At 45.5% G+C, this 26,488-nt stretch overlaps 1 protein-coding gene and 1 long non-coding RNA gene across 4 annotated transcripts in view; one reads left to right on the top strand and one right to left on the bottom strand.

Annotated features, from left to right (window-relative positions):
• Nucleotides 1–3,911: 3,911 nt before the first annotated feature.
• Nucleotides 3,912–5,007, top strand: LOC129388314 (uncharacterized). The gene is made up of 2 exons (XR_008615292.2): nucleotides 3,912–4,287; nucleotides 4,356–5,007. It is a non-coding gene; the product is annotated as an uncharacterized lncRNA (long non-coding RNA).
• Nucleotides 5,008–10,126: 5,119 nt separating this feature from the next.
• The window catches only part of su(f) (cleavage stimulation factor subunit su(f)), an 83,466-nt gene continuing 67,104 nt past the window's right edge, over nucleotides 10,127–26,488 (bottom strand). For 2 of the 3 annotated variants that reach the window (XM_050191129.3, XM_050191131.3), the window contains 5 exons: nucleotides 24,157–24,304; nucleotides 22,160–22,254; nucleotides 21,201–21,264; nucleotides 20,549–20,802; nucleotides 10,127–10,466 (listed from right to left, as the gene is read on the bottom strand). In XM_050191129.3, the coding sequence (XP_050047086.1) occupies nucleotides 10,395–10,466; nucleotides 20,549–20,802; nucleotides 21,201–21,264; nucleotides 22,160–22,254; nucleotides 24,157–24,304 (633 nt within the window). In that variant the 3' untranslated portion in view covers nucleotides 10,127–10,394. Of the gene's footprint in view, nucleotides 10,467–11,508; nucleotides 12,724–20,548; nucleotides 20,803–21,200; nucleotides 21,265–22,159; nucleotides 22,255–24,156; nucleotides 24,305–26,488 lie in introns of those variants that run through there. The other variant, XM_050191130.3, reaches the window with a different exon arrangement.

Here is a 26,488-nt window from a genome sequence, read left to right as displayed (position 1 = left end):
GGCACGTAAAACCCCATAACTGAATGTTTTGAACCTGTAAATTAACTGGAATGCACAGGAAGCTGCGCTTCAGTAACCAATGGAGCAATGGTCATAATAAATACGAATCCGTTTATATAAACACCATTGTACAAAAAGCACATATGTACCACTCTCGCAAAAACAGGCATAATGTCGCAATGAATCATTTGCAAACACATGAATACATTAGTACACCTTGCACACATCTCCAGTCTCATAAAGTAAATAAAAAAAAATTGGCTCGCCATCCCGGCCCTGCGAAAGAGGATGTCCAGCGAAGCTGTTTAATACTATCATTACAACTGTTGTGGGGGTATGCAGTGCTTTACTGCTTTAGAGTGATTGTAATTTTGACAGCACGCCGCCGCCCGTAGCGGTGCTGCAACAACACTGAAATTAGGTGCTAGGCTGGTTATTCCATATACGTGAGGCTAGGGACGTCACTTCCCACGTCGCAAGCTGCCATCGCCGCGGCAGCTTGCGCAGCAGTAATCGCTATCGGGAAGCGTATGCGGGGAGCACTACGTGCTTCGCGTTGTTGCTAGGCGCACCTTATCAATTATGTCGCTCGGATGCTTGCTTTGCGCTTGTTCTTTATTGAAAGGTACGCTGTTCTATATGTTGCATCCGTGCTTCCAAAGAATGTGTGCACTGTACGTTTCACGTTGCTGTAGCCTCTGCCTTACGGGGGTACGAGCCATCGCTTCTGGCCCTGCAATGCCGCCGCGATCGGCCCACATTTTCGGTAACGGACACGGACACAAAAAATTCCGACCAAGTAGGGGCTAACAGCTTCGCTGTAAAAAGCACTCCGAATGACAAAAACCTTTCACACATGTAGCCCCGAGCCAATGGTTTACTAGTTCACCCTCACTTTCACATCCAAAAATATTTCGCAGAGTCCAGGCAGCAGAGTTCCATTGATGAACAGCTTGGGAGAACACGACTTTGTACTCTACAGTTCCGCTGGCAATGACACTGCCGTACATGCTGGTACTTGAAATGTCTTCAATGTAGACACACTTGCTGCCCTGGACAGGTATGCCCAGATATTTGAACTGGTGCTCCATTTCGTTGAAGTGGACACATTTTGCACTACGCTGGTAGTTGAAATGTTTAGAATGCAGATGCAGTGGCTTCACCAAGACGACTTGCCCACATACCATCTCTGACACATGTATGCGCTCACTCTTCACTTGGTAGCACCGAACTTTTAAGTGTTCCCACTCGGTGTGCTTGGCAGATAGGTGGGCAGGCCTCACACTCAAATTTCTGCAGCCTCTAATGAAACATATAGCAGCACACTTGAGCTACAATGTGTAAGATATGCTAGATTTATGACTCATGAAAGCGGCATGAGCACGAAATATGCAACTACAACACTGTATCCAGATCATAAAAATGAACATAACCAATGCTAACTACAAAAAGGAATTGGGGTAATTGTTTTGAACAAGCTGTTCAATGAAATTGGCACATAATATGTAGATTCCACATTTAGTATAGTAAGCATTTTAACTATGTAATGACAATGTAAATTGCGCTCACTCGCCCTTCCTGTGTCACGGCAGCCTTCGCCACACGCTTGGTCATGTGACCGATGTGACGACGGTATCGTATTGCCACCTTGCGTAAGGTTGGATGGTGTTAACGGGCTGTTGAAGCGCCGCGGTGTGAGCAGTGTGAGCGCTTGATGCGCGGCAAAAATGCAGTGTGAGCGCTTGATGTGCGCGTCGGCGGGTCGTACGCGTCATAGAGTTAGTAGAACAACTCTAGAGGAAAAGCTGGGCCGGAAAAGTGGGAACCTCTAGGGCGCCGCCCTGCTGCTACTGGTCAATGTGGCCAGCGCAATTACTATTGAAAGAGCTGAAAACACGTACAAGTCACCTTATGCTTTGTCATCTAAAAACGCACACCTGATGGTTTTATGAAGATGGTGCTTTAATATTAAGTTTACAGAAAGCGATCGCTAAGTCAGTGACTTATGTAAATCACTATGTACGCATTCATGCAATAAAGGATGACGCGAATTTCGGTTTCGAATCTGTTTTTTGGATGCGTAGTAGTTTCGTACAGTTTAGGTTTGACATGCGATCGCGCGTAGACATCGGACATGGCACACTCGTGCCTTCTGTGCCACCGAAGCCCCGAAGTGCTCTGGCATATACCTTCACATGTAAGTAAACGAATGTATCTCCTTGTTGAGAATATCACGCGAGTAGGCAGCTCTTGTGGTGCATCACAATCGTTTGGGAAGCGTCACAGTAGAGCATTTTTCTACATGCGGAGCGGTGTTTTTATGTGCAGGTTTTCCTTCAGTAGGAAATTGCTGGACAGGCGGACCAGCGCACCGGAATTGTATTGGCGAAGCCACAAGCAACTCATATAATCTGTTTAATTGTTGCACTTTGAACAATCATGCTTCTACAAAGACCACGGCAGAAAAACAGCCTGATGCCGAGTATTTCTCTGCCACGAAGTAATCAAGAGGCGAGTGCCTAATGCGGACGAAATCGAGTGCATCGAGACTTAGAACGACAGAAAGCTGAGCTAGTTGGTAAGGATTCATTATGCAAAACAGAGGTGAGGCGTGCAGACAGGACACAAGAGTAGAGAAGTGGACGGCTGAGTAGAGAAGTGGACGGCGCTCGTGTTGTCCACTTCTCTACTCTTGTGTCCTGTCTGCACGCCTCACCTCCGTTTTGCATAACGAGTGCATCAACCCACATGTTAATAGCGTAGGCGTTTTATTAACTGTGCAATATTTTCAACGCTTCCTTGCATGCCATTTCATGTGGCATATCTTTTCTGGTCACAAATTTGTGCAGCGAATCTATTAACATGATCGACTCCGGGCCTGTGGGACCGTTTACTTGCACTTGATGCTGAGTCTTTTACATGTATCCATAAACTGCAGATATGCACATCAGATCCCTGCGAGCATTTTCAAAATTCAATTATTTTAGACAACAGGCACATATGCAATACTGACATAATCTCAAATACCACTAAGCAGCTGGGACACATTTTTGTTGACCATACTCGCCGGTAAAACAAGTAGATCATGTGGACAGCACCAGCTCATTTTCCTTAAATAAGTGTGTACAAGGGGTATGCAAAATTAATTTTTTTCTCGCGCACCGATTATTTTGCTGTATAAGCAAGAGAGCCTCCCACGTTAGTGTAACGTATCTTGTACATCACACTAATATGTGCTTTAATTTACCAAGTGAGATGAGTTACTTTTATGGCTCATTCAGTCTAATCACACTGCAAGCTGCATTCATCAATCTTCAATTGGATTTTGCAAATGTTTAATGAAACATGTTTCCCTTTTATGTAGATATGCAATGGCAAGCCCTTCTGTGTGTTCCAAAGGTAAAATTTAAGCTCTAAATTAAAGAAGACATTTCTAGTCAGAAACAAGCAAAAATGGTGAATGCAGAGTATCAGAAGCCCCAAGGTACAGAAATTATGAGAAGTGTCGAATGGTTGTAGGAAGAGAGTCGTATTTGAAAATGCAAGACTCTTTAGTGGAGGTCAAGCAAGTCAATATAGGTAGAATACTCTGCAAAATTATGCGAGTGACGGGATGTCAAACAATGGGTCAGGAAATGCATTGTTTTTCTGCAAAACAAAAGCTGATTGCCATTACATAAGTCACTTTAGCATCATGAGACTGCTGCTTGATAAATTCAGAAATAAACCAAAAAACAAGACACGCAAAAATAAAAAACAATTTAATGATGCCCTCTCCACACTGGGATAAATAAAAACAAACACATCACATCTAATGTGGACATATCAGACGCCTTGTGAAACACTACAGGAAAAATTCAGTTTCGAGCTATGGCACTTGCCGCATAGATGGGGGGGGGGGGGGGGGCTTGCACTAATAGTGATAGTTACCACTGCATTTGGAAATTGAAAGCATTCATGCAGACAAGGATGATTCTTTATATTTTTGGCTACCACTTCAAATGCCTCCACCAAGTGTTACAATGCTGCACGCAGCCATACTAAGGATCTCGCAGCAACCCATGCAGGTAAAAAGCAGAAGCAGTCAAAGTGCTGGTGTGTTCTGGACACTATGTTTGAAAACTTTTAGGCAAGAAGAGTGCAAGAAGCAGACATAACAACTGCATTTATTTCCATAATTCCCCATTTGAATGGCCTTTTCTTTTTGCTTAGACAATGCCTACACCTAGCCACAGCAGCTCCCTCATACAGACTCCGCAAGCCAAGAGGCCGTGGAGGCAAATGCAGGTAAGAGGCAAAAAGCAGTAGCACTGGTATCGACACTCATCTAATTTCTTTCTTTTTCTTTCGTTAAGGCAGCCAGCACACCTCGAACAACCACCTTGACTGCGGGTGTGTCACCCTAGTCGCCAAGGGAACATTTGAGGGAAAGCGACAGGCAATGTGAACAGCCACTTCTCCATGTAAACGATACTCTTTCTCTCGGATGACTCCTACGCCTCGCCTCGCCAGCACACTTGTGCACAAAGATGCCACGGAGGCACGTGCAGGTCAGAGGCAAGAAGCAGTGGTACTGGTGTCGACATTCACCGAATTTCTTTTTCTTACACTGAGGCAGCCAGCACACCGCGAACAGCCACCTTGACTGCGGGTGTGTCAGTAGATTCCTGTTGTACATATGCTCATAATAAACTTCAGTAAACTTGAACTTGGTAATAAACTTGAAGGCAAATGGGACATTGATGCATTGTTTTTCGAACATTTATTGTACACATACGTTATACTTTGCAGTGCTACAGAGCGTATTTTGAAGCTTCCCCCTAGATTTTGCACCGTTAATTACGTATGTGTTGTGTGGCCCTCAGTGCAGTTCATGTTGTAGCAGCTGCTTTGTCTGTGTATCGCACATTGCCTTAAGCTCGTGATATCCACATACTTCTCTCACATATACAAAATAAAGTTCTATGTAGTCCTCAGTGTTACAATAAAAAATGAAAGTAAACAATCCGATCGTGTAATTGTGTTTATTACAGTGATTCCTATGTCAATTACTGACAAGTTGACAACTTGAACTGGTCAATCCGTCCATATTCTCCTCTATTTTTCAAAAATAAAGGAGGCTATGATCCGTCATGTATGTATACATAAAAAAGGGGTATGTGTGTGTGTTTGTAGTGGGGGTATAGGATTAGGGCGATACGAAAAAATGTACCAACACCGTCCTCTAGACCCATTCCGTTAAGGTACCGTAACAACGCGTGTAATGCATAAAGTTCATACAACCAACTCTGATATTACTACACATGCCAGGCGACGCGAGCTACATTTGCCATGACGCATTCGCGACTGCACCGGATGCCCTCCATATTATTCTCGTTAATCGTGCTCACTGCATCAAGGCAAAAGAAAGATCATGGGCGCAGGTGCCTTTAAAGTATCTCGACCTTGCGAGGCACTGCTGCGCGTGCCAGGGGAGCTGTCCGTGCGAACACTCCCTGGCATACACCTGCCTCGGCGGCCCCAACCTACGTACCGTTCTGCTTCGAGCTTTGGTCCCCCCACCGTCCCTTGGGTGCCCTGGAGTTCCTGCACCGCCTGCTTTATTATAATCTCAGGTGCTCTCCTGAGACTTCCGTTTGTCGGTTACATGTGCCCTACAGCTGGATCAGTACTTATAATAATAAAAAAAAAACGATCTATCGTCGCGACGATAGATCGCGAAAGCGGCTTTTGCAACGTACCGCGCCCGTGCGAAGAGAATTACGAACGCCGATGAGGAATCTGACCACAGCTTCGAGCTCGTAACCTCGTCGAGTGACACTCCTGCAACAGGCGTGACCGCTGAAAACCGCATACCGCCGGAAACTTCAACAGGATCATCCCTCGGTTGCATAACTGCCACCTGTACGGCCAACATGGACCACACCCACACCGTCCCGCAACATAGAATAAAGAACCAACTTATAAAGCCCAAACACACGGCTGCACGCACACATCACGACACTACAAGCGAGACGCCATGCTGCTACGCTGCTACGGTTGCCGGATTAAAACTGGCTACTGTCACCAAGCAATGCACCAAGTCTAGCAAGCATCTCAGGAGCTGGCAACCTCGGCGCGTAGCAACATGGCGGCGCTCTTGCGGTTCCCGATTTCAATGCATGGGCCCTATGGGTAGTTTGTCCTCTAGAGTCAGTATAGTAACTCTATGGTACGCGTAGTGCGTTTTTGTGGATCGACTGTGAATCATGTCGCGCAGAGCCAGACGTCGCCCTCTCTTCCGTTGTTCTTTCGCGCGCTGGCACGCTTGCTCGATAGCCACTTCGTCTCAAACCAGAGGAGTGAGCTGGCCGATCCCGGTGTGCATTTCGCAGGCCTTTCATTTTGGAAGCCGCCAGTGCCGCATCATTGTGGTTAGACGATCGGCGCGTCTGACCATGCGTGGTTACACCAAGCTATGCTCCTAAGCGTGCCAAGACCATACCGTTGAGTCCCATGAATATTAAAGCGAATAGCTTACTGTCTCCGGCTGTTTTTATGCTTGTTAAGAGGTCAGTGGTCGCTCGTATAGTACTGTTGATGTGCAAGGAACACGTTCGTTCTTTTGCTCCCTCGCAAACTATATTTCGCCCGCTCTCTCTCGTTCTTTCGTTCGCTCGCTCGTTCGGGCTATTCGCTTGTACTTACATTCATCGACGGTGATTTCTGCACATTGTTTTTGTATACATTGTGCTCAGTGTATAATTCACCGCAACACTTTCTGCAAAGCACCGTTCCTACAGTGACGGATGTTCCGATGCATTCCTTCTGTGCCATCGAAAGTCATGTTCGCTCTTTATAACTCGATCCCTTTACTCATGCGTAATATAGAATAAGCCTTATAAATACACCGCATGAGAATGTTTACAAAATAGAACAGGGGAAATATTAACATACATCTCATTGTGTAAGAAACTGAAAAAAAAAAACGCGTAAAAAGTAAACAAATCAATTAGGTCGGGCACTGCGCTGTGTGTAGCGGCGCTTTGAATTTTGCTGCGTATCCTTCAGTGCCTACGTGCGATGGCAAGTTACATTCTACGATAGTGCGCAGTAGGAATAAATTTGCAAAACGATGAGAGTGGCATATCGATCGTTTCACATTTGCACTAGTGGTCATGACAAAAAAATTACTGCAGGGCAGTAAAAGAAATCGTTAGAAAGACTTGAATGATGATAAAGTTTATGAAAAAGCCAATGATATTGAAGTAGAGGATGCGCTGTCCGAATCAGCACTAACACCCGCATGGTCTACTGACTGGCAGCGCTCCTCCGAAGTCGATGTGCAGCCGTTGTCCGCGTCACAAAGAGCGGCTTCAATGTTACTGCCCTCGCGCACCATGCCTTCGTGGCCTGTTGCGGTGTCAACTTCGTTTGCAATCGTTCGTCTCTTCCGACGTGAGGCCAACACCACAAAAGGCTTCTTTTTCCTAGCCGCAGTCATGCTAGTGCAGGGCGAATACAGCAGTAATTGATGCGAGTGCCGCTTGATAAATCGAGAATTCTCCCGCCAGGAACGGCGCCGTCGAAAACCCAGCACGCTACCTGCTCGCGACGAGCTTGGTCAAAGATCTGTTTGAGACATTCGATTCAATTCAATTTATTTCAACACCACAATGTTGAGGACCGCGAACAAAAAGCCTTTTTATGGCTTGACAAGGTTCGTTGAATCCATTAATACGACGTTTTGAAGACTGTGTGCTACCTGGGGAGTGGTTGTTATTCACTTTGCACGTTTTACCGGGTTTGAGAATTCCTACAAGCGTGGGCCCTACCTCGAGCACTGCATGCGTACTGCGAGCGCGAACAAACGCCAGTTATCGGACGCAGACGACCTTATGCCACGTATCAGCTAACCATGAAAAGAAGCCACGGGCACCCCGACAAACGGAACTCTCATCTGTTTTTGTACAAATACACAATGACCAGGTAATTACCTGCCTTCTTTAGCATCGTTCTACCAGTGCAGAATATCCATGAGAGAGAAAGAGAGAGACAAGGGAAGAAAGAAAGGCAGGGATGTTAACCAGACTGAGTCCAGTTTGCTACCCTACACGTGGGGAGGGGAATGGGGAGAGAGAGAGAGGTTAGGTGTAGGGTGCACTCAAGTCTGTTGCCTTCAGGTAGTGAAAAAGCGCTCGAACTGCTTTCTGGGCTAATGAACTGTGAGGCCAGGCTCCCCAGATCTTCGCTTCCGTAAATGGCCTGTCATCCAGTCTATTCAGGGCACACTGGGGAGCCTGACGTTGATTATCGAAGCGAGAACAGTGGCACAGAAGATGACCGATGGTCTCTTCACACTTGCGCTTAGCGCACATGGCTTCTGAAAGCACGATAGGCGTTACTGCCCATGTATTGTGAGTTGCTAGATCTGATATACTGCAACGCGAGCCGCACTTTGAAGTTGCCTATGAAAGTCGAAAACATTCGCTGTAGCTGTAGCAGTGGAGCAACCCCGCGAACAAGTGCGAACAAACACTTCCTGCACTTTAATCTCTGGCTCACCTGAAAGGCTCTTTGTCTTGGAAAAAAATGTGATGAGGCGCGTTCGGCAGGCCGTACGTTTGCGCGCACAGCGCAGCTATTTCCGCGATTTCTTTCTTTCTGTACATCAACAGAAATCGAAGCAAAAGCAAAAGGCTATACAGCCTGACAGAGGCTTTTGCTCCGAGATACAGTTCAGTCATAATACAAGTAGCTACAAAATTCGTCGCTGTAACCCTCGACACCGATCAAAATAACGTGATCGGCAGCACGGACTCTTTCGACTTCCACGAAACACCTCGATTCGACGCCACGAAGGAGAAACGTGACCACAGCACCATACTATATTCTAGGCACCACCAAGCGAAAGAGCCGCCGTGAACCTGGATGTCGTAGCCATCTTTGTTTATTAGTGTTGCCAGATCAAGTAGCGGATTCTGGAGTTGCCAATAACCTGTCGTGGTACGCGGACATTGAATAAAAAAGAAAACGTCGTGCGTGAACTCTCGCGTAACCGAGTGGCGGGAAGGAGGGGGGTACTGTCGTTCGTTCGTCACGCGACGGCGAAGGAGAGGGCGCGTGCTCTCGAGCAAGCGAGCGGCGAGGAGGAACAGGTGGGAGGGGAGTCGGCCGCTCGCTCGCTCGTTCGCTTGCTCGCTCGCTGGTAGCCCGGCAGTGGCCAGCCCATCGTGGACGATGCGGCGGAGAATGCACAGCAGACTTTCGCGCACGAAGTATGCCGCAGACGCAGGCGAGCGTTCCTCGCAACGCTTAGGGTGTTGGCGTTGACACACCAAGGAGAGGAAGAAGTGGCCACGAAGGAACTCCGGGAAGACGCGAGGCGAGGGGTAACGACATCGCAATGGCCCAGTGACAACAATGACGTACTATGGCTATTCTACGGACAACCACTGCCAGGACATGGATATCCTAGGGATATGCCGGACACGTCCTGCGGATGTCCCCTCACATGAACTTTTCGGCCGCGCTTTAGGTGTCCTGCGGACATCGTGGGGACAATGCCAGGGCCATTTGGCAGTGTTTGCTTTAAGGTCTATTGCGGTCGCAGCACACACTGTGCGACAGATGCAAAGGCAGAGCACCCGCACAACAAAAGCATAGCGTGCACAGACTGTGCGCGGAAGTGCAGTTATACTCCCGATTCTTCTATACCTTCCACCAAGCACAGGCGGCTGATTGAACAAACTTCAATTCTGAAAGTAAACTGCATCAGAAAAATTAGTAAAATACGACCTACACGCGGGCTGCAGACATGATAGCTTGAGACTGTCAATTCGAACATGTCAGAAAACATAATTCTGTTACGAGGAAACTCAAAGTCAAAGCCTGAATTGGAGAACAAATATTGATGTGGGTGTTGAAGAAGGTCCATGTGGGATAACCGTGGTGCATCAATGGTAGGATATCCGAAACAGGTGCATGTGCAATATCCTTGGGATGTCCGTGGTAGGATGTCCCAAACTGGATGTCCAGTGGTTGTACTATTTGTCTCCAAAATGGTGCCGACATTTGGGACACGATTCAGATGTCCTGTGGACGAAGTGTGTTAACTGGGTGCCTGATTGTACAAGTAAAACACTACTTTTGTTTGCTTGCATACCAAGTGGCCCAAAAATTACTTTATTACTTAAATTACTTTATTACTTAACACTTAAAATTACTTAAGTAATTACTTTATTATTTATGTTGCAACAAGTCGTATGTAACATAGCCTTGTAAGGAAATTTACCCCATTTTTCTACACTTAGTTTCTATAGAAGCATGAATCTTTATTTATAATTGCGAAGAAACTTACTCAAGCGAATTAGCACTAAATGGAAATTAAGCAACATCTCGTGGCTCGGGTCTCGTCAATTTGTCATCACAGCCTCTTGAGTCGGCCACCATTCTTTATTGCGACGATCCGTGCTTGATGTATGACTCTGCAACATAACATTAATGTTTATGTGAAATGTGCAACGAGATTGAACAGATAAGGTTTATTGATGTTGGTGTTGCATGCAAATGGAAAGGTAGTAACAATTCTCGAAACCTAGTTCATTGTTGGTGTTCCCGCACCAACTTTGCTTATTGAGGAAAGGCTTCAATGAGGCAATATCAGAGCTTCATGGAGCACTAATTTCCAATTTCCCCAATGCCCCATTACATGACACTCCATATCAACTACAGAAAGCAAAGACTGGGGTGTGGGGGCTTCCACTGCTTTCACTGAAGTGGCCACTGTTTCCCAACTGCACTCCACAACCATGCTATATTCAAATCATATTTGAAGACTGTCAAGGTCCACTCGAGGGCTATGAAGTGCAGACATGTCCCTAAAATAATCGCACTGCAGTTGCGCTAATGCGCTTGCATATGTTTCTTGGCAATCACACTGTAGTTATTTTGAGACTGCACATGAAAATACCTTGCAGTTGAGAATACATCTGATTAAGGTCACTTCTGCTCAAGAACTCTAGTTGCTTCAGTTTCTCAAACAGAGTGCATGGAACGCAACCTGGCTGGAGTCCCCGAGTAATATTATTGATGGATGGCATATACTTTAGTCAAGCAGCAGCACTGTACCTCAAACCTGTATTTTAGAACACTTATGCTCCTCGAACTGCACCTTAAGAAAGTGGATGGTGGCATCACCATTCATCTGAAGTGGTACTTCAACGACACTGAACGTCAATCCTTGACTTTTAGTTTTGTAATCTGTGCTTTCAGCATCTATACTGCCAAGTATGGATGCCCTAGTGTGAAAGTGTATGTTTTCACCAATTGCTTGTGTTAGGAGTCACTATGGGGAGTTTGAAGCACAGTCTTGGTCGGTCAAGGCACAGCACTGTGATGGAAAAGCTTCGAGTCGAGGCCGTTCGTTACAAAGGTCAGTAAAGTTGAGCACAAGCTCCAAGCTGAGGCCAGTTTGTGAGTACAGGGGCGAGGCCTTGAGTCAGGCAGGCCCAAGTGACACAACGCCCCTGACATTATCAGAATGTGTCTTTATTTGAACAAAACGTAGGAAGCACAATCACCCAACTCAGTACACAATGATTGTACACATGAAAGTGTTACCACAGCAACAACAAGCATTCTTCAGATGACACACTCGCCAGATGGATGGACAGCCGCTCTTAAAACTAGGTTTTATTCGCCAGCAATAGGTGCACTTGTAGCATTACACACAGCCTGCCAAGAGTCACTTAAAAGGCTTACAGAGTTTGTATTTACAATAATGAACACGCATCATCTACAAAGCTCAAATGGAATGAGCACAGTCAAACTTTCTCAATGGATGTGTGTGGAAAGGTGGAGCCTTTAACGCAACAACTTTTTTTTTTATTATTTTGTTTCACCAGCCGTGATGTGCTGATAGGTGAACCTTTATATACATAGAGCCTCTCAGTATTTAAGCCTGCATACATAAATATCGTCTCTAACTTTTTTTTTTTTAGGATACACCACACATTTTAACTGCACGAAACGTTTCCTCACTTTTGTATTTATATTTTCAGGCTCAGACATGCCCCAGACAACAAATGTCATCTGCCTGCCTCTAATATTTGTATAAGCTGCACTTGAGGAAGGAATGATGCAACATTCAATTCTCACCTGAACATGAAAATTTTGTAGCCTTACACAAAACCATTCAGCAAAGCTGCATTGACATATGCATTTTAACTAGTCTTGAGAGGTGAACACATCAAACGAGGCAAAGGGGACTAACAATAAGCCACGTGAGAACACTTGGCCCCACAAGTTGCAGCATATGCTGGGAGGCCAGGTATCCTGTAGTTTTGTTTCCTCGACTAAGTGATGAAAATTGAAGCAGCTGTCATGTTAAAGGCCTCATCTTTCTCTCAAGGCGCTTTCTTTTTTTCTTCCTCAGTTGCTCTCGCAAACATTTTACTGTACACAAATGCATGACCTGCACACCATGAGTCATATGAAAAAACGAATAGTCCACAGTGTCAAACAAACCATGAGAGTCGCGTCACAGGTCCCTCCAAGTGTCGGGGGCAAAAAAAAAACAAGGCAAGAGAATGTGATGGAAGAAGAAGGGTCCGTGCAGTCAGTCTCTTGACGTCCGTCTGTAGTCGCCCAAACGACACAAAAGTTCTTGTACGAGCGCTCTCTGTCACTGCTTTCTCTCAACACCGTCTGACAACTTTTCGACCCCGCACTCTAAAACATGAGCTGCGGAGAAAGCGAAGAACAGATGCACGTTTTAAAGCCACCACTCATCACTCGACAATGACAATCGAAAAAAAAAAAAAGCCGTTATCTCTGTTTCAAGACCAAGAAGTCACAATAAATATTTGACCCACTGAAGGACTGGTTCCAAAATCTTTTGTTATTAAGTACTGTGTGTCATTGGCTGATGCCTTTCTTATCCCCTTCTTCACTGAAATGACTAGCTGGTGCCTGCTGTTATCTGCACAAATCATTTTTGCATGCAAGCCACTTTGTGAATCCTGGTTCAAAAGGAGTGCAAACCCTCGAGACATTGCATGAGAAATGGACTTGCACATGTAAAGTCCACAGCACATGTCCACTTGTTATGGAACTATGCTGTGCGCATGTGCAAACTCATTACCACATAGCAGCGGGAATGAATAAAGCTAGTTGCCTTCGACTTCGAGAGGGAACCAATCCATGAATGTGGCGTGCCTAATAGAAGTGCCTTTGTTCATGATTCGTTGCAGAAGGCTAATTACAAGTCTGAAAACTTGCACATCACGTTTACGCTGGGGTCACTGTTTCAACTGTCACAACATACACTGATAAACACAGAGCTAGGAAGAGCAGCTTCACCTCAAAGGCCAACTGCAATGAAATGTTCGGTCACATAAAAAACCTAGCTGCAGATGATTTATATACAGTGTCCTCCATGCAAAATGTCCCGTTTGAAAAAGGAGTAGGTGCGTCACGAAAAGCTTGCAAAAGTTTGAAACTGAGACCCAATATGCCGCTGATCCAACTAGCTGGAACTAATGCGTGGTTCAGAATGTATGACCTCCGAGACTAGGCGCCACCTGTGGCCTGCTTGGGGTGCACTGAGAAATTTCTGAGGCGATGTGCTGGGAGTTAGGTCACATTTGTTAACTACCAGGTGCATGTGTCATCTGCATAAGCGCTATTCAAAGGCTGCAACTAAGAAACTTAGACAATTAACAGCTCTGCAGCTTTGCTTCAACTGCTTCAGTCATAAGACTACTCGTTTATAACCAACTTCGTTAAAGGGAAACTTTTTTAATTAGGGTTTCGACGAGAGGGCATGTCTCTTCCACGACAAACAAAGGTAAGTCGCCTTGTCAGAATGTTGGTTCAGAGCTGAGGCTTCCTTTGTTCACCCACTATTCAATTCAAGTGTCCATCTCCATCTTTCTGTGAATGTCTTGGTTTCTTTTAGTTCCCAGCGTGCGGGTACCTAGAAAATGTGTTGTTTCTCCTGACAGTGGTATGCAATTGTGCTGTCCCACATTTCGTGCTTAGAAGAGATAGTTACTACTCTTACATGCAGAATGTTGGTATCAAGCTACCTCATGATCGTATTTCTCAGTAACTACTTTTGCAGAAGGGGTGGGCGATTGAAGATATTGAGCAGAACGGACATTTTGTCTCTTTCGGCAATTAAAAAGTGCAGTATTGCTTCAGTCTGACTCAAAAAGAAATATCTTTTAAAATACTTTCTTGGCCTGTGGCTCTTGTCGGTAGATTAAAGGCCTGCGATGGAGTAGTAACAGTTAAGCGCTACAGATTTTCTGCACCATTTGACTGCACCTGCACTTGTACCCATCAGTACAGACTGCCAATGAGAAAGTGTGGAGCAAGGTGAAGGTCAAAGGTGCGAGAGGTGTGGCACTGTCTTTATTTAAAAGAACTGACACCTGCATAGTCGCTTTCTTACGTCGACCTAGAGACAAGAGTGAAAAATGGCACATCCTCTCACATTTGAACCTGTTCCAGTGTTGTCAAACAATGTTGTTTAGGCAGTGCAGATGTCATGCCTGAAGCTCAGTGGACAAGTGCTCAAGAGGTTTCAGTTCGGTTTCAAAAGCAACACTTGGCATACTGCCCCTAGGGAAAGGAACAAAGCATTATCTAATAAAGAAGACAAAAAAAAAACCAGAACGAAAAGAATGCACAACTAAACTTGCCCCTGAAGAACCCTCAGCTGGCAGTCGTACAAGACATATTTGCGACACGCTGTCAGCACAACTTGGCCACAACTGAACTACACCGCGCACGTAGAAAGGAAAAGAAAAAAAAAAAAAACTGGGGAGAAGCCCAAACAATCCCAGCAGCATTGCGAAGAGTGCGACTGAAATCACATGTCGTTCTCGGCCTCGCTACCCTCATTTAACCGATGGTCATTAAGGGTTACAGACTGGATTCCAAGGGAAGGGAAGCGTAGCAGGGGGTGGCAGAAAGTTAGGTGGGCGGATTAGATTAAGAAGTTTGCAGGGACGACATGGCCACAATTTGTACATGGCCGGGGTAGTTGAAGAAGTATGGGAGAGGCCTTTGCCCTGCAGTGGGCGTAACCAGGCTGATGATGATGATGACCCTCATTTATGGAGCAAATAGCAACAGTTGCCAAAAATGTAGGTCGCTCGTTTCAGCTGATGTGACTTCGGTCGGCACACTGCAAAGTGGCTCTCTTGGTCCGAAAAAAGGGAGGAGAAGATGGAGGGAAGAGGAGAAGCTGCCTCACAATTTGTAGGCGCTGTTTCAGTGAGGCCTCACAGAGAGTATTGCCAGGGCATCTCTTCAACTTTTTTTTTCTCCATAACGCCATGCAATGGCCCCATTCTAATGAGCAACCAAAGGGGGGCATTGATTTTAGCTTGAAGCAGAAACAAAATGAAGCACATCTAGGACGCGACTATAATGCATAAGTTGGGCAATATGCAACACATATGTGGAAAAAGAATGTGAAAAAAAAAATATACAAAATATGTTCCATGTAGTTGACATTTGGGGGGCTAGAACCCAATAATATGTACATATATAGCAGTACTCTATACCACAAGAATGTCTCTGCCCCATTCCTTCACCTACTAATGAACTTAAAACTCAGAGCAGTATAATGTTGTGCCGTGTTATCCAAAGTGAAAACACAACTTGTGCGGGACTTCATCTACAAATTTGAGCTGTTCAGGAACTGAAAAAAAAAAAATCAATCTTGAACAGAGTAACAAACAGTGTGCACAGGATATAGAGGAAAATATGGAATACTTCCATTAATTTGACTCCGGTTAATTTGATTTTACGGCTAATTCGTTCCCAACTGAAGTTCCTGGCCAGCGCTCATACGCATTTCTATGGGCCCAAACTTTCACTATTTCGACCCTAAAATTTGCCTTCGCTGGATAATTTGTTCGTGACCAGTCAGCACGCTGACCCCTATGGTCACCCCAATAGTGACCCCTTCAGTGGTGGCTTCGGTCTCAGCGGAGCTTGAGGGATAACGAATGCATTGAACACACACCACCTCCCATTGAAAATTCCCATTTTTAGCCTGCCCTAGAAAGATCTTCAAGCAAGAACCATAGCCCATAATGTCTGTTTACACTATTTGCCTGATTCTAATGAGTTCCTTTATTATTGTTATTCCCAGAAAAATTGGCTTGAAAGTTGCCTGGTCGGTGCAATCGGATACGACAGCAAAACCTCCTTCGCGGCGTCCATATGCTTTACCACATAACACAAATGTATTGAAGCAAAGCTGGCTTTAGGAAACCGGCCGCCAAAGTGCAACACATCTTAGACCCTTACCCACTTATCTTGCTTAAACAATTAGGAGGACGCGTAAGCTTTGCCTTTAAGAGCAGAACACAACAGCGTTCAGAGACCCCTTACTGCTTTTCATGCTTCCCAACAACTGCAACTTATGTAACCGTAACATTTACCGGGAAATGCTGGCTGCGGACACTGTGCACAAAGGTGAGCTTTCTGGTAGAAACAGGGCCTCTTGCGTGGGTCGATCTCCCATTATTGTTTCGCACCTTTAGTATTTCAGTCTGAGAAGAGCTAACATAAAGAACATGTGCTGTCGATGTTTTTTTTTCCCACTACATTTGTCTTTGGGCTGCCGATCTCAAAATTCCAAGGAATAACTTCGTAAAGAATGAAAGACAAGGTATGAGCAACTTTGGTGGTAGAGAAGTAGTTGGGTATGCGTGGTTCGGAACTTGGTTCGAAATTCTTTTTGCTGAGGCAACGCCCGACGCTGGACGCCTACGCAGGATGCCGACGCCGGATTTTGCACGACATGGGCTCCTTGAGAATATCGTATTAAAATAGGGTCCGCGTTAGATTTATACTTTGTTTAGGAACTTTAATGTCATTTCTACGTTAGTTTTCTACTTTGGACACGTAGAAAGTGGGGCTGCATTTGATTTGAGGTTGTGTTAATATCAGGAAAACACTTCCAAATGAATCAGTGGTGTGTTCCGGCATTTTTCGGCATCTTGTTTATTTCAACCCGCCGGATATAAGTAGATCAATTTTGTCGGTCCTATTGGGGTCAAATTAATGGAAGTTAGCTGTGCTCATAAACGGGCTTCCGCGTGCACGCCAAATATTACAGTGACAGAAAGGTGATAGGATACAAGCATGTATAAAGAGACAGCCACAGAAGCCAACTCTGTAAATATTCGGAAAGGCCACTGCCATCAAAAAGTTTACAAAAGAAAGGGGGGGGAAAAAAAAGAGGAGCTAGTAAAAGCATGAATGGAATGGAAGAACACACACGCACACACAAGAGCACGAATGGCTTCAACCCAAAACAGGCAGTCAACTACGCTCAATGTCGCCAGGCTCACAAGCTGAGGCCAAAGCTACAAGGTATGCTGACATTCTGGTAAACGTGCAGAATTCAAGTTAGTGCTTGTTGGAGTAAAAAAACCAGTTCTAACAACTACTACAGTAAAGACTACGGTGGTCACATGCAAGGTTTTTTACCTGGTTACCTGTGTCTGTGAACAAATTGCGCATACCAAATGGCAAGGCAACTGCTGCTTTTAAAATATACCAAATGGTCCTCGAATTCACAGAGTTTCGTACTAAACTTACTAAAGTGACCTCAGACACCGCGATGACTCAGCTACCAACGAAATGAGCGGCGGTACGTCAGTTTGTCCAATCTACGGGCTTGGGGCTTTAGTTATTACACTTTCATCTAAGTTTCCAAGCAACCATGTTGTTTTTAAACAAATGAAAGCAACGTCTCTCCACAGATGCACTAATCGTAGCAAATTGTCGCATTTGTAATGCAACATTTACTTGAATATCATCGATTTACAAAGTCATCTGAAGCCAAAGGAAGAAGTTTAAGCAATCCGCATACCACTCATCATTTCCATGACGACTTAACTGCCATAGTTACAGCTTCTCTAGACACTATCACTAGATCTCCCTCTGACACTTTCTGCAGGAAACTCTACGCTTGAATGTTTCTCACACAAATTGCTTGCTACCATGATTGCTTTCCAAATAAGGACTGTTCAGTGACATTGACCGCACGCTGACTCTTCAAATATTACCGCACATTTGCTCTTCAAATATTATGATGCGAATTTAGGCTATGTTGCACAAATGTGACGAAATGAAACACATCCGAAACATCTACAGCCCCACGCAGTTCCTCAGAACCACACTCATGCACGCAACTCGCCATACGCATGTGTAGTTGCGCACATGCTTGTAACAACGGTGTGGGGCAAAAAAGAAAAAGAAACACAAGATGCCAGACACTGCTGTGAAACTCCTCGACGCTGCCAGAATTGTGGCACGGCCAAATCCGGCTATGCGAATGCAAGACTACGAAAAGCGAGACGAGAGGCCACGCAGCTGAGATCTTCGGCCCCGCACAAGTCGGCCTAAGCGCAGTGCGGAGTCAAATGTGCTGACCTGTTTCTCTGGTGGGTGCTCCAGGAGCCCACAACACACCCTTTTCCAGGTGCCATTTATTTCCCTCAACACTCACATGCTCATTTCAAATTCGACTCTAACTCTGTTGTTTCTGTTTTGCACGAATAAGTGGTTTTCTTCATGCTTGAAGTGGTGACCACTGTGTTTTATCAACACCTTTGCTCCTCCTTTATGTATAAACATGCCACAGGGGACTTTTTTTAAGGGTTAGTAAATGGTGGTCATGCTGATGATGATGACACGTTAGTGAGAAGCTTCAACACCACCAAAGATGTTAGTATTGAAGTTTTTTTTCTTATTTCTAGCACTAGCACACTGTAATGGAAAAGTGCGCTATTTTATGGCTCATTTACCCAGGGTGCTCTGCGGTTACTCTTTTTCCAATGTAGAGTTGGAACCACTCTATCGTTACCACCCCCTCCGGAAGAGTAAGAGTTCATTTACCCTACTCCTTAGTACAGGTACATTAAAAAGAAGGGGGGGGGGGGGGGGGTATATGTCACAAACAGTGCCTTCTGAGCCCTATGAAATTTTGCCATGTTGTCAAATTCTGCCATTTTGTTGTTTTGAGCCAATCGGGGAAGGCACGGCCGCCCTGCGAGCCAATCAGAGACGACCAGACGGTGAATCTGACAGTGCGGCGGAATCAGGCAGTGTTTGAAATAGCATCCCTTGGTCACAAACTCCGCACAAGCGGACGGACGCAAGCACCGTGAACGGACAAACGCGGTGCCTTCGCAGGTGAGACGCCTTTTGGGCACACAATGCAGGGCTGAGCTAGGTCACACACAAACAAAACCCTACACTTGTACAGACTCAAAGAAACCGTGCAGCTGCGTTCACTGCCATCAGTCAAATTTAAGTGCACCAGCTCAAGTTGTGATGAGTGTACTATGCTGAGCTGTGTGAGCAGAAACTTGCTAGCATGAGGCAGACTGTCCCGTCTAGCACAGATGACAGCCCACTGCAGTCGAAGTTGAGCCAAGGAGTGAGGATGCCTTCAAACTGCAGGCCCACCATCCTCACAAGCCTCTCTTTAACTCTTCCTTTTCCCTTTTTTTGGTAAAGCTTTCTTTTGGCTAAAGGTAGAGAGTCTTAAAAACCAAATTCTAATTGGGCCTTGCTGATGACCAAGCAGCTTGGGTGTGCAAGTGGAACGCAAATCCGTTTGCATCTCCCAGTTTAAATCTCTCTAATGTTTTTCAGTGGGAAAGCATGAAAAAGTGAGCATACAGAAGTGCTCTAAAAGATACTCTGGACGAATATTTGCGCTGGCCTCCGTACTGATCTCCAGACTGGCGCGAGCCCTCATCAGACTATCTTCCGAGCAGTTCCTAGTGTTGCACTGTTTCTATTGGAAAGCATTACCACATACAGAGCCCTCTTTTAGTGGGGCTCGGTCAAATGACGGCCCTGTCATGAAACTGTGGCAAGCTACGTGTTCCCTTATAAGATGGCAACTTGGAGTGATTTTGCTTCTGCTATGGTATAAAAACTGCCCGAAGAACGACTTGGAAAGCTCCTTTTTAAATTTTGGAGCAATACACTCTGTAAAAGTTCACAGCCAATGCCGGCAAAGAGAGATGTGACAGCAAGGGCAACTGCCTACAGAAGGACTTCACCCTGTCCCATCGCTTCTACTAGTGCTGCATGTTTAAGACGGCCAACAAGCTTCTGTGCACTGCATAACATTGCAGACAAAACAGCATCTTGCCCTGTGGAAGAAGTTGCTTGCAAGACGTTGCAGGGATAACTTGCCACTGCGGATATTCTATCTTTAGTCTGTGGCAGTAACTTTTTGAATGCAATACGTGGCGGAAAAAATTTCGGTGCTGTCATTTACCAGGCAGTGTAAATAAACACCGCTGTCAAAACAAACACGAAGGGATGTTGAAAAACTTGTCTCATCAGAAAGTCATCTCAAAGGGAGGTTAGTCTTGGGCATCCCGCTGCAACGCAGTGGGCTGTCATAGACGCAATCTGTCGCACACTTGCACACTCCCCGTCACACTGCCGGTGATGAGCCACCTGCCACCATGACAAAGCAGACGTGCATGCAGGCCCTCTCACCGCCTCAGCGCACCTTTTTCTGTTGCCGCGATCGATAGATGTCGTGCGCGGGTGGTGCGAGGCCACCGTCTTCCTCTTCACTCTCTTCGGCGCCAGCACCGCCCGCGTTGGTGCCGCCGCCTGCACCGGCGGCGGCACCGTCGCGGTGCTTGCGCTTGACGCCGCCTCCGCCGCCGCCAGGGTTGCCCGACTGTGGGCCACCTGCTTGGTTGTGCTCGAAGAGCTTCAAGTGGTCTTTCGAGACGCCGTTCTCGCTCGGACGGGGGGCTGCGGAGACAAGGAAGTGAGAGAGACAGGTTAAGGGGACACCACAGAGCAACACTAATAAATCAGTTGAGGTCCCTAAATACAGTCGTCGAAGACCAACACCACCTTGGGAAGGTACTCGTCCTATTAAATGCACTTTAACTGTAATAAACCTGCGGTTCCAGAATAAAAAGAAAACTGGACAAGCAAGCGAGCACATAGCATACCTACAGCTCTGCATGCATTGCCGTTAAAGAAAATGTCTGAATTCAAGATTAAAACATCGTGACTGTGAGGGCAGAGATTGAGCAGGCAAAAAATAAAACAAAGAGGAAAGAATCAGTGTTGCAAGCAATACGTTTTCAAGACAGCAGTGCAATAACAACACTTGGACTCCAAAAAGCTATAAAGTGGCTCACGTTTATCAGGCAGGTTCATGGTCCTGAAGACCTCCATAAGTTCGTCAACTGCTGCAAAGGGACCCTGGTGGAGACAAAAAGAAGCAGAAAGCACAGCTGATGTGACAAAACACCTTCTAGCACTTCTCACACTCTTGCAGTTTGAATGGTGGCCATGACCGACAGTAAACAACGATAGTGCCACTGCATTATCCATCTAATGCAGTAACATAGTTCCATGTCGAGAAATAATTTGAACCTGCTCACCTTTTATAAGTGGCCATTTGCACAAGAGAGAAGAGCAATGAAATGTTCTTCACACAAAAACTTAATTTGTATACTTTTAATTATTTAGTCGTTGGTTCCTACAGATTTAAGAATACAGCATGCCACGTTTGGAAACACAATGCAAAAACACACACAAGCAGAGAAGAAGACAGTTTGCTTGTGCCGTCTTTGTTGTGCGTGTCTGTTATGATGCTAAATTTGCATGCCGAACAACGTTTAAGATATGTGCCCACCAACATATTTTTTCTAAAGTCGAACCAAGGAGAACGAAATCATAGAGAAAGCACATGCACTAGTCGTTTCGCAGCATTTCCCTCTCAAAAACAGCTGTTCATTGCCTTTTATGGCAGTCAGGGTGGTGTAGATCAAGGTAGTGTAGTCAGGTAGGTAGTCAGTAGGTAGTGTAGGTAGGTAGTGTAGTCAGGTAGGTAGTCAGTAGGTAGCGTAGTGTAGTCAGTAGGTAGTGTAGTCAGGTAGGTAGTCAGTAGGTAGTGTAGGTAGGTAGTGTAGTCAGGTAGGTAGTCAGTAGGTAGTGTAGGTAGGTAGTGTAGTCAGGTAGGTAGTCAGTAGGTAGTGTAGGTAGGTAGTGTAGTCAGGTAGGTAGTGTAGTGTAGTCAATGTGGTGTAGATAAGAGCTGCCCACCCGTTTTACCACGTTACACTTAGAGCAGCCAACATCTCAGCATCCTCACCATGAAGCAATGGGGTGGTGGTAGCCTCATCATCAGTTCCGAAGCTGCCGGTGGAGGAGGAAACACGCCACCAGGAACAAGGTGTGCCCCAGTTGCTGTGGATGAGAATTAAACGTCATTATAATGAAGAAGAATTCCCATGGTCCTTGCAGCTATTTAAGGCTCATTTAATTGCTCAATCAGCCATTCAACTCATTCAATGAAGTCACAATCGACATGAATATATCTTCATTGCATCCAAGGTTCGTCATATGCGTGTACGTGTAGACATGTACACCCACAAGCACTTCTTTTTTAATTTCTTTTGCCTGCTGCAGTGGCGGCATTTTGATGGGGTGATATGAAAAAATGATCATGTACTTAGATTTAGGTGCACGGTAAAGAACCCCAGGTGGTCAGAATTAATCCGTGGTTTTGATTGTGGTTTTGGCATGTGAAACTCCAGAATATAACTATCTTTAAATTTTTCAACCGAGCTCGTGCATGATGAACATGGTAGTCCAGAAAAACTGGCAGCTTCTCAGTGGCTTGCCGTTCAAATAAGTAACACATGAGCAACGCTAAATTACAAACGCACTTTGCAGCATCATTAATGTGCAGTCAGTTCCATCAGTGTGATCACACAGGATCAGCACATAAGCTTGCCGACTGCGGACAAGCCAAGCGAAGCCACTAGCCAAAATGCGCGCCTGCGTCCAAAATGTGCCATTTCAAGTTGCCCTTGACGAGCGTTGCACATATATTATTTGCTGCCGCAATCACCATCGATACTTCAAGCTGCCGAGCAAACCAATATTCGTTTCACTGTAACCAATATCATCTCAATCCTTGCATTTTCTGTTTTGTTACAGTACCAGTAGAATACTCCTTTGTATAAAGCATGGCCAACCAGATTTTAGACTTACCTCATTTATGCAATAACTTCTCATACAGTTGAACCTCGATACAGAAGTCGTACTTGCGGCGAAAAAGTTAGTTTATTCACGAATTTTGCTAAGTTGACATTTTAATGTTTCGGCAGCAAAGATAATTTCACAAATTCCCAGAACATTCCTGTTAATATCTTGCCATATGCACTTATAAACAACTTATTGCAAGGAAGTCGGGCCACGATGGTGTGATTATGAGCAGTGGCACATGCGGTGCAGATCGTGCTGAGAGTAACGAGTCGGCGTGGCTCACAGCAACGAGATTTGCATGCGACGCGTCACAGAGTGCTATGAATTTTGGGCACCATGGTTGACCGCACTTAGTGCCCTGCCGCGGTCATGGGAAGGCGACCTCAAAACAAGAAAGAGTGTCAAAGGATACAGATATTTGTCCTTCTTGAGGGAAAAAAAAAAGTTGCAGTTTTTCCCAAAATGTGAATTACTGATGGCTATCTCAAAGAGACAACTACAAAATGTAAGGTGACGTAACACACAAAAGCATGGCCTTCGAGATTGGCTGCCATTAATCCAAGCTATTGCGCACCCTGCGGCCTCTGCAAGTTCTTTACCAACGAGCCACATGGCGCTGCAGGTTTTCCTTCCTGCATGCTGCACTGCTATGCGGGCACTTCAAGGAACGCAATTATCCCGTTCACACGATGACGTTTTTTGCCGCGCAAACTTTTCATGCTGAATGACGCTTGCATATAATGACTTCTGCCTCAGCCTACATTTTTATAGCACTTTGCTGGATTTACTAACTCGCTGAAAAAGGGACAAAAACGTTATGGAAACCGCATCACGAAATTACTTCGTCAAATCGCGAAAAAGGAATACATGGTTTTCAACGAAACTAAGATCACGAAATCAAACCAATTTGTTGCATTGCAGATTCTATTCAACTGAAATTCGTTATATCGAGGTTTGACTGTATCGGTGTTTGTTCCATCATGGTTTGACTGTACGGTACAAATAAAGTACTCAACACAACAGAGTCACATCAGACAAATCTGGCATGCAAGTGAGAGATAGAGAGAGAGAGAGAGAGAAATAGGTGTTTTGGCTCACGGCAGATCTGCTTGGGCTTGAAGGGGATCATCTGTCCCGTGTCAGGGCGGGGGTACACGGGGTTCTGCTTGTCTGTCGCAGCCTCCTCGCGCACCTCCCGCTTTGACGCTGGCGCAGACGACACCACCACGGGCAGCCGCGTCACCTCCTGTCAACAGAGTGGTCACAGCACATTCAACTATCAGGCACAATACCGCACAGCTTGTGAACGAGAAGAAGAGGAAATGGGGGGCCAGATGATCTTTTGGTCACAACCATATGAAGCAAACAGACAATGAATCCAAGGAAAGCACAGGGGAAGTTAATTCTTGTTCTTTAATAGGAACGTAAAAATGATAAGCTAAAGGAAAATTAAAGTGGACGAAAGAGCAACTTGAAGCCAGTAGTAGCCGAGCACGCATGCTTCGCGTTACGTGTGCGTTGCACTAGCAATTGTGCTACGGCGGCTGTTCCCACGTCCACATTCTTGGATACTCATCTATGTGTACAGTATTCAACCCTGGCACACTTAGCTGGCACCACTCATGGCCATGGCAATAGGTTATCCTTTTTACCAATGACGTCATATAGTAAGTGAACTTTTAGGAGCGGGCAGCTGACCAATGAAACCTCATATGCTACTCAAACGCACCAAACCTGCAAAAGTCAAGACCCTTCCATGTAATGAACGAGAAAATGAGGAGTCGAGGTGCCCAATTCTTTTTATTCAAGATTAAATGTAGCCTACAGATAATGAAGCAAGAAAAAATAGAAAAACAGAGGGAAAATTATTTGTACGTTTTAGCTGAAGTGTAGAGATGATAAGTTAAAGAAAAATGAAAGTGACCGAAGCAAAAACTTGCCATCAGAGGGAGCCGCACACATACCATTCGCATTAAGCGTGCACTGCTCCTCTTCTGGGCACGATTGTCAGTTGCAATTTCTCGCAACCGCGACTCCAGGGCTTAAGTGTTTTATGACGATTCCGTATAGGGGAGTTACACAACGGCTTTCATGCAGTGGCAACCAGTGGCGCCAATGAGTGAAGGTGCAGTCGGCATTGAGGCGGGATGTGTGCGTTGTACAGAACACAGCCAGTGCAACACACAGAAACATCTGTGGCATTTTTTACTGAACTAAAACTCAGTTCCAAGTCCAGCGTTTGTCCCGCACGCTCCTTCTACTTGTGCTCGAGTCTTTTTCACACTTGCTGTAACCTTCGTACCTTCACACTGGATTACGCGTCAGATGTTGCAGAGGGTATAGAAGTACTAAGCTTGGATATAATAAATGCTTGAAGAGACTCGGGGTGTAAATGCTTTTTGCTGCACTCCCGCAGGTGCTACCAGGTTTGATCACGAGGTGACGCTACCCCTGCTTGCGTCTGCCTCCGTCCAATGCCTCCGTTTACAATGTCAGAACACGACACCTGTGCCGCGATGACTGGGTGAACAACCCGAAGCTTCTGTGAAAGCTTCAAAGAATGTGTCCATGTTGCATATCCGTCCTTCCGGGTTCATTACATCTTCTCCAAGTGGTGGAGGCACTGCAATATATTGGCAGCACCGGAAGGCAAGACTAGCAACTGAATTCGGATACACAGTTTGGCATACTTTCCACTCCTGAATTCAATGTTCGTGACTCCTTTGCACTTCTTTTTTTTTTTCTTTGCCAATTGCTCTGAAGCAACCGCACGTCATGTTTTTTGCTTCAGTAACCTTTCTTTGGTGCGATGTCCCATCTAATCGCTCATGTAGTCATTGAATAAGCACTGGTGAAAGTCGTATCTCGGCGCTTTGTGTCTTGTACACTTGTGCTTTGCATTGGCATATTGTGCAACGTATGTACACCACATCGCCCACGGGCTGTGCGTATCGTACACATTTGTGCAGTTTCCTCACTCCCGCATCAGCTGGAATGTGCGTGGGCACTACTGCTTTACAAGAAAAGTGGCACGTATCTTTTTATCACACAACTTTACGTGCAGCGAGACGTCCGAGTAGGCGCTTGAGGATGGCTTCGTCATCTAAGCACACTTGCAGTGGACCAAATTCCAGCTGCTTTGGCTTCGCATTTACATGTTAGCGAAGATGAATAGGAAAGGAAACAAAGCTAAAATGAAGGCCTGCCAAGGTCGTCACACACTGTGAGAAGCACGTCAGTTTTTCGGAGCAAATACAAATTTACTCATTTTTTTCTTGCTCGTGTATGAACTGCACCAAAAAGTTCAAGCCCACATTTCTGGACTAAATAAAGTGGTAGTTTTGCCTAAAGGAAAATAATTGAAAAGGGTAGCAAGGTGTAGCGTTGTGCAGAAAGTGTCTCGGAACGCTGGCACAAAGAGGAGCATCGC

Source organism: Dermacentor andersoni, chromosome 10 (assembly GCF_023375885.2).
Source record: "Dermacentor andersoni chromosome 10, qqDerAnde1_hic_scaffold, whole genome shotgun sequence".
NCBI lineage: Eukaryota > Metazoa > Arthropoda > Arachnida > Ixodida > Ixodidae > Dermacentor > Dermacentor andersoni.
The sequence above is the reverse complement of the archived record's forward strand: the minus strand, read 5'-3'. Positions and strand labels throughout refer to the sequence as shown.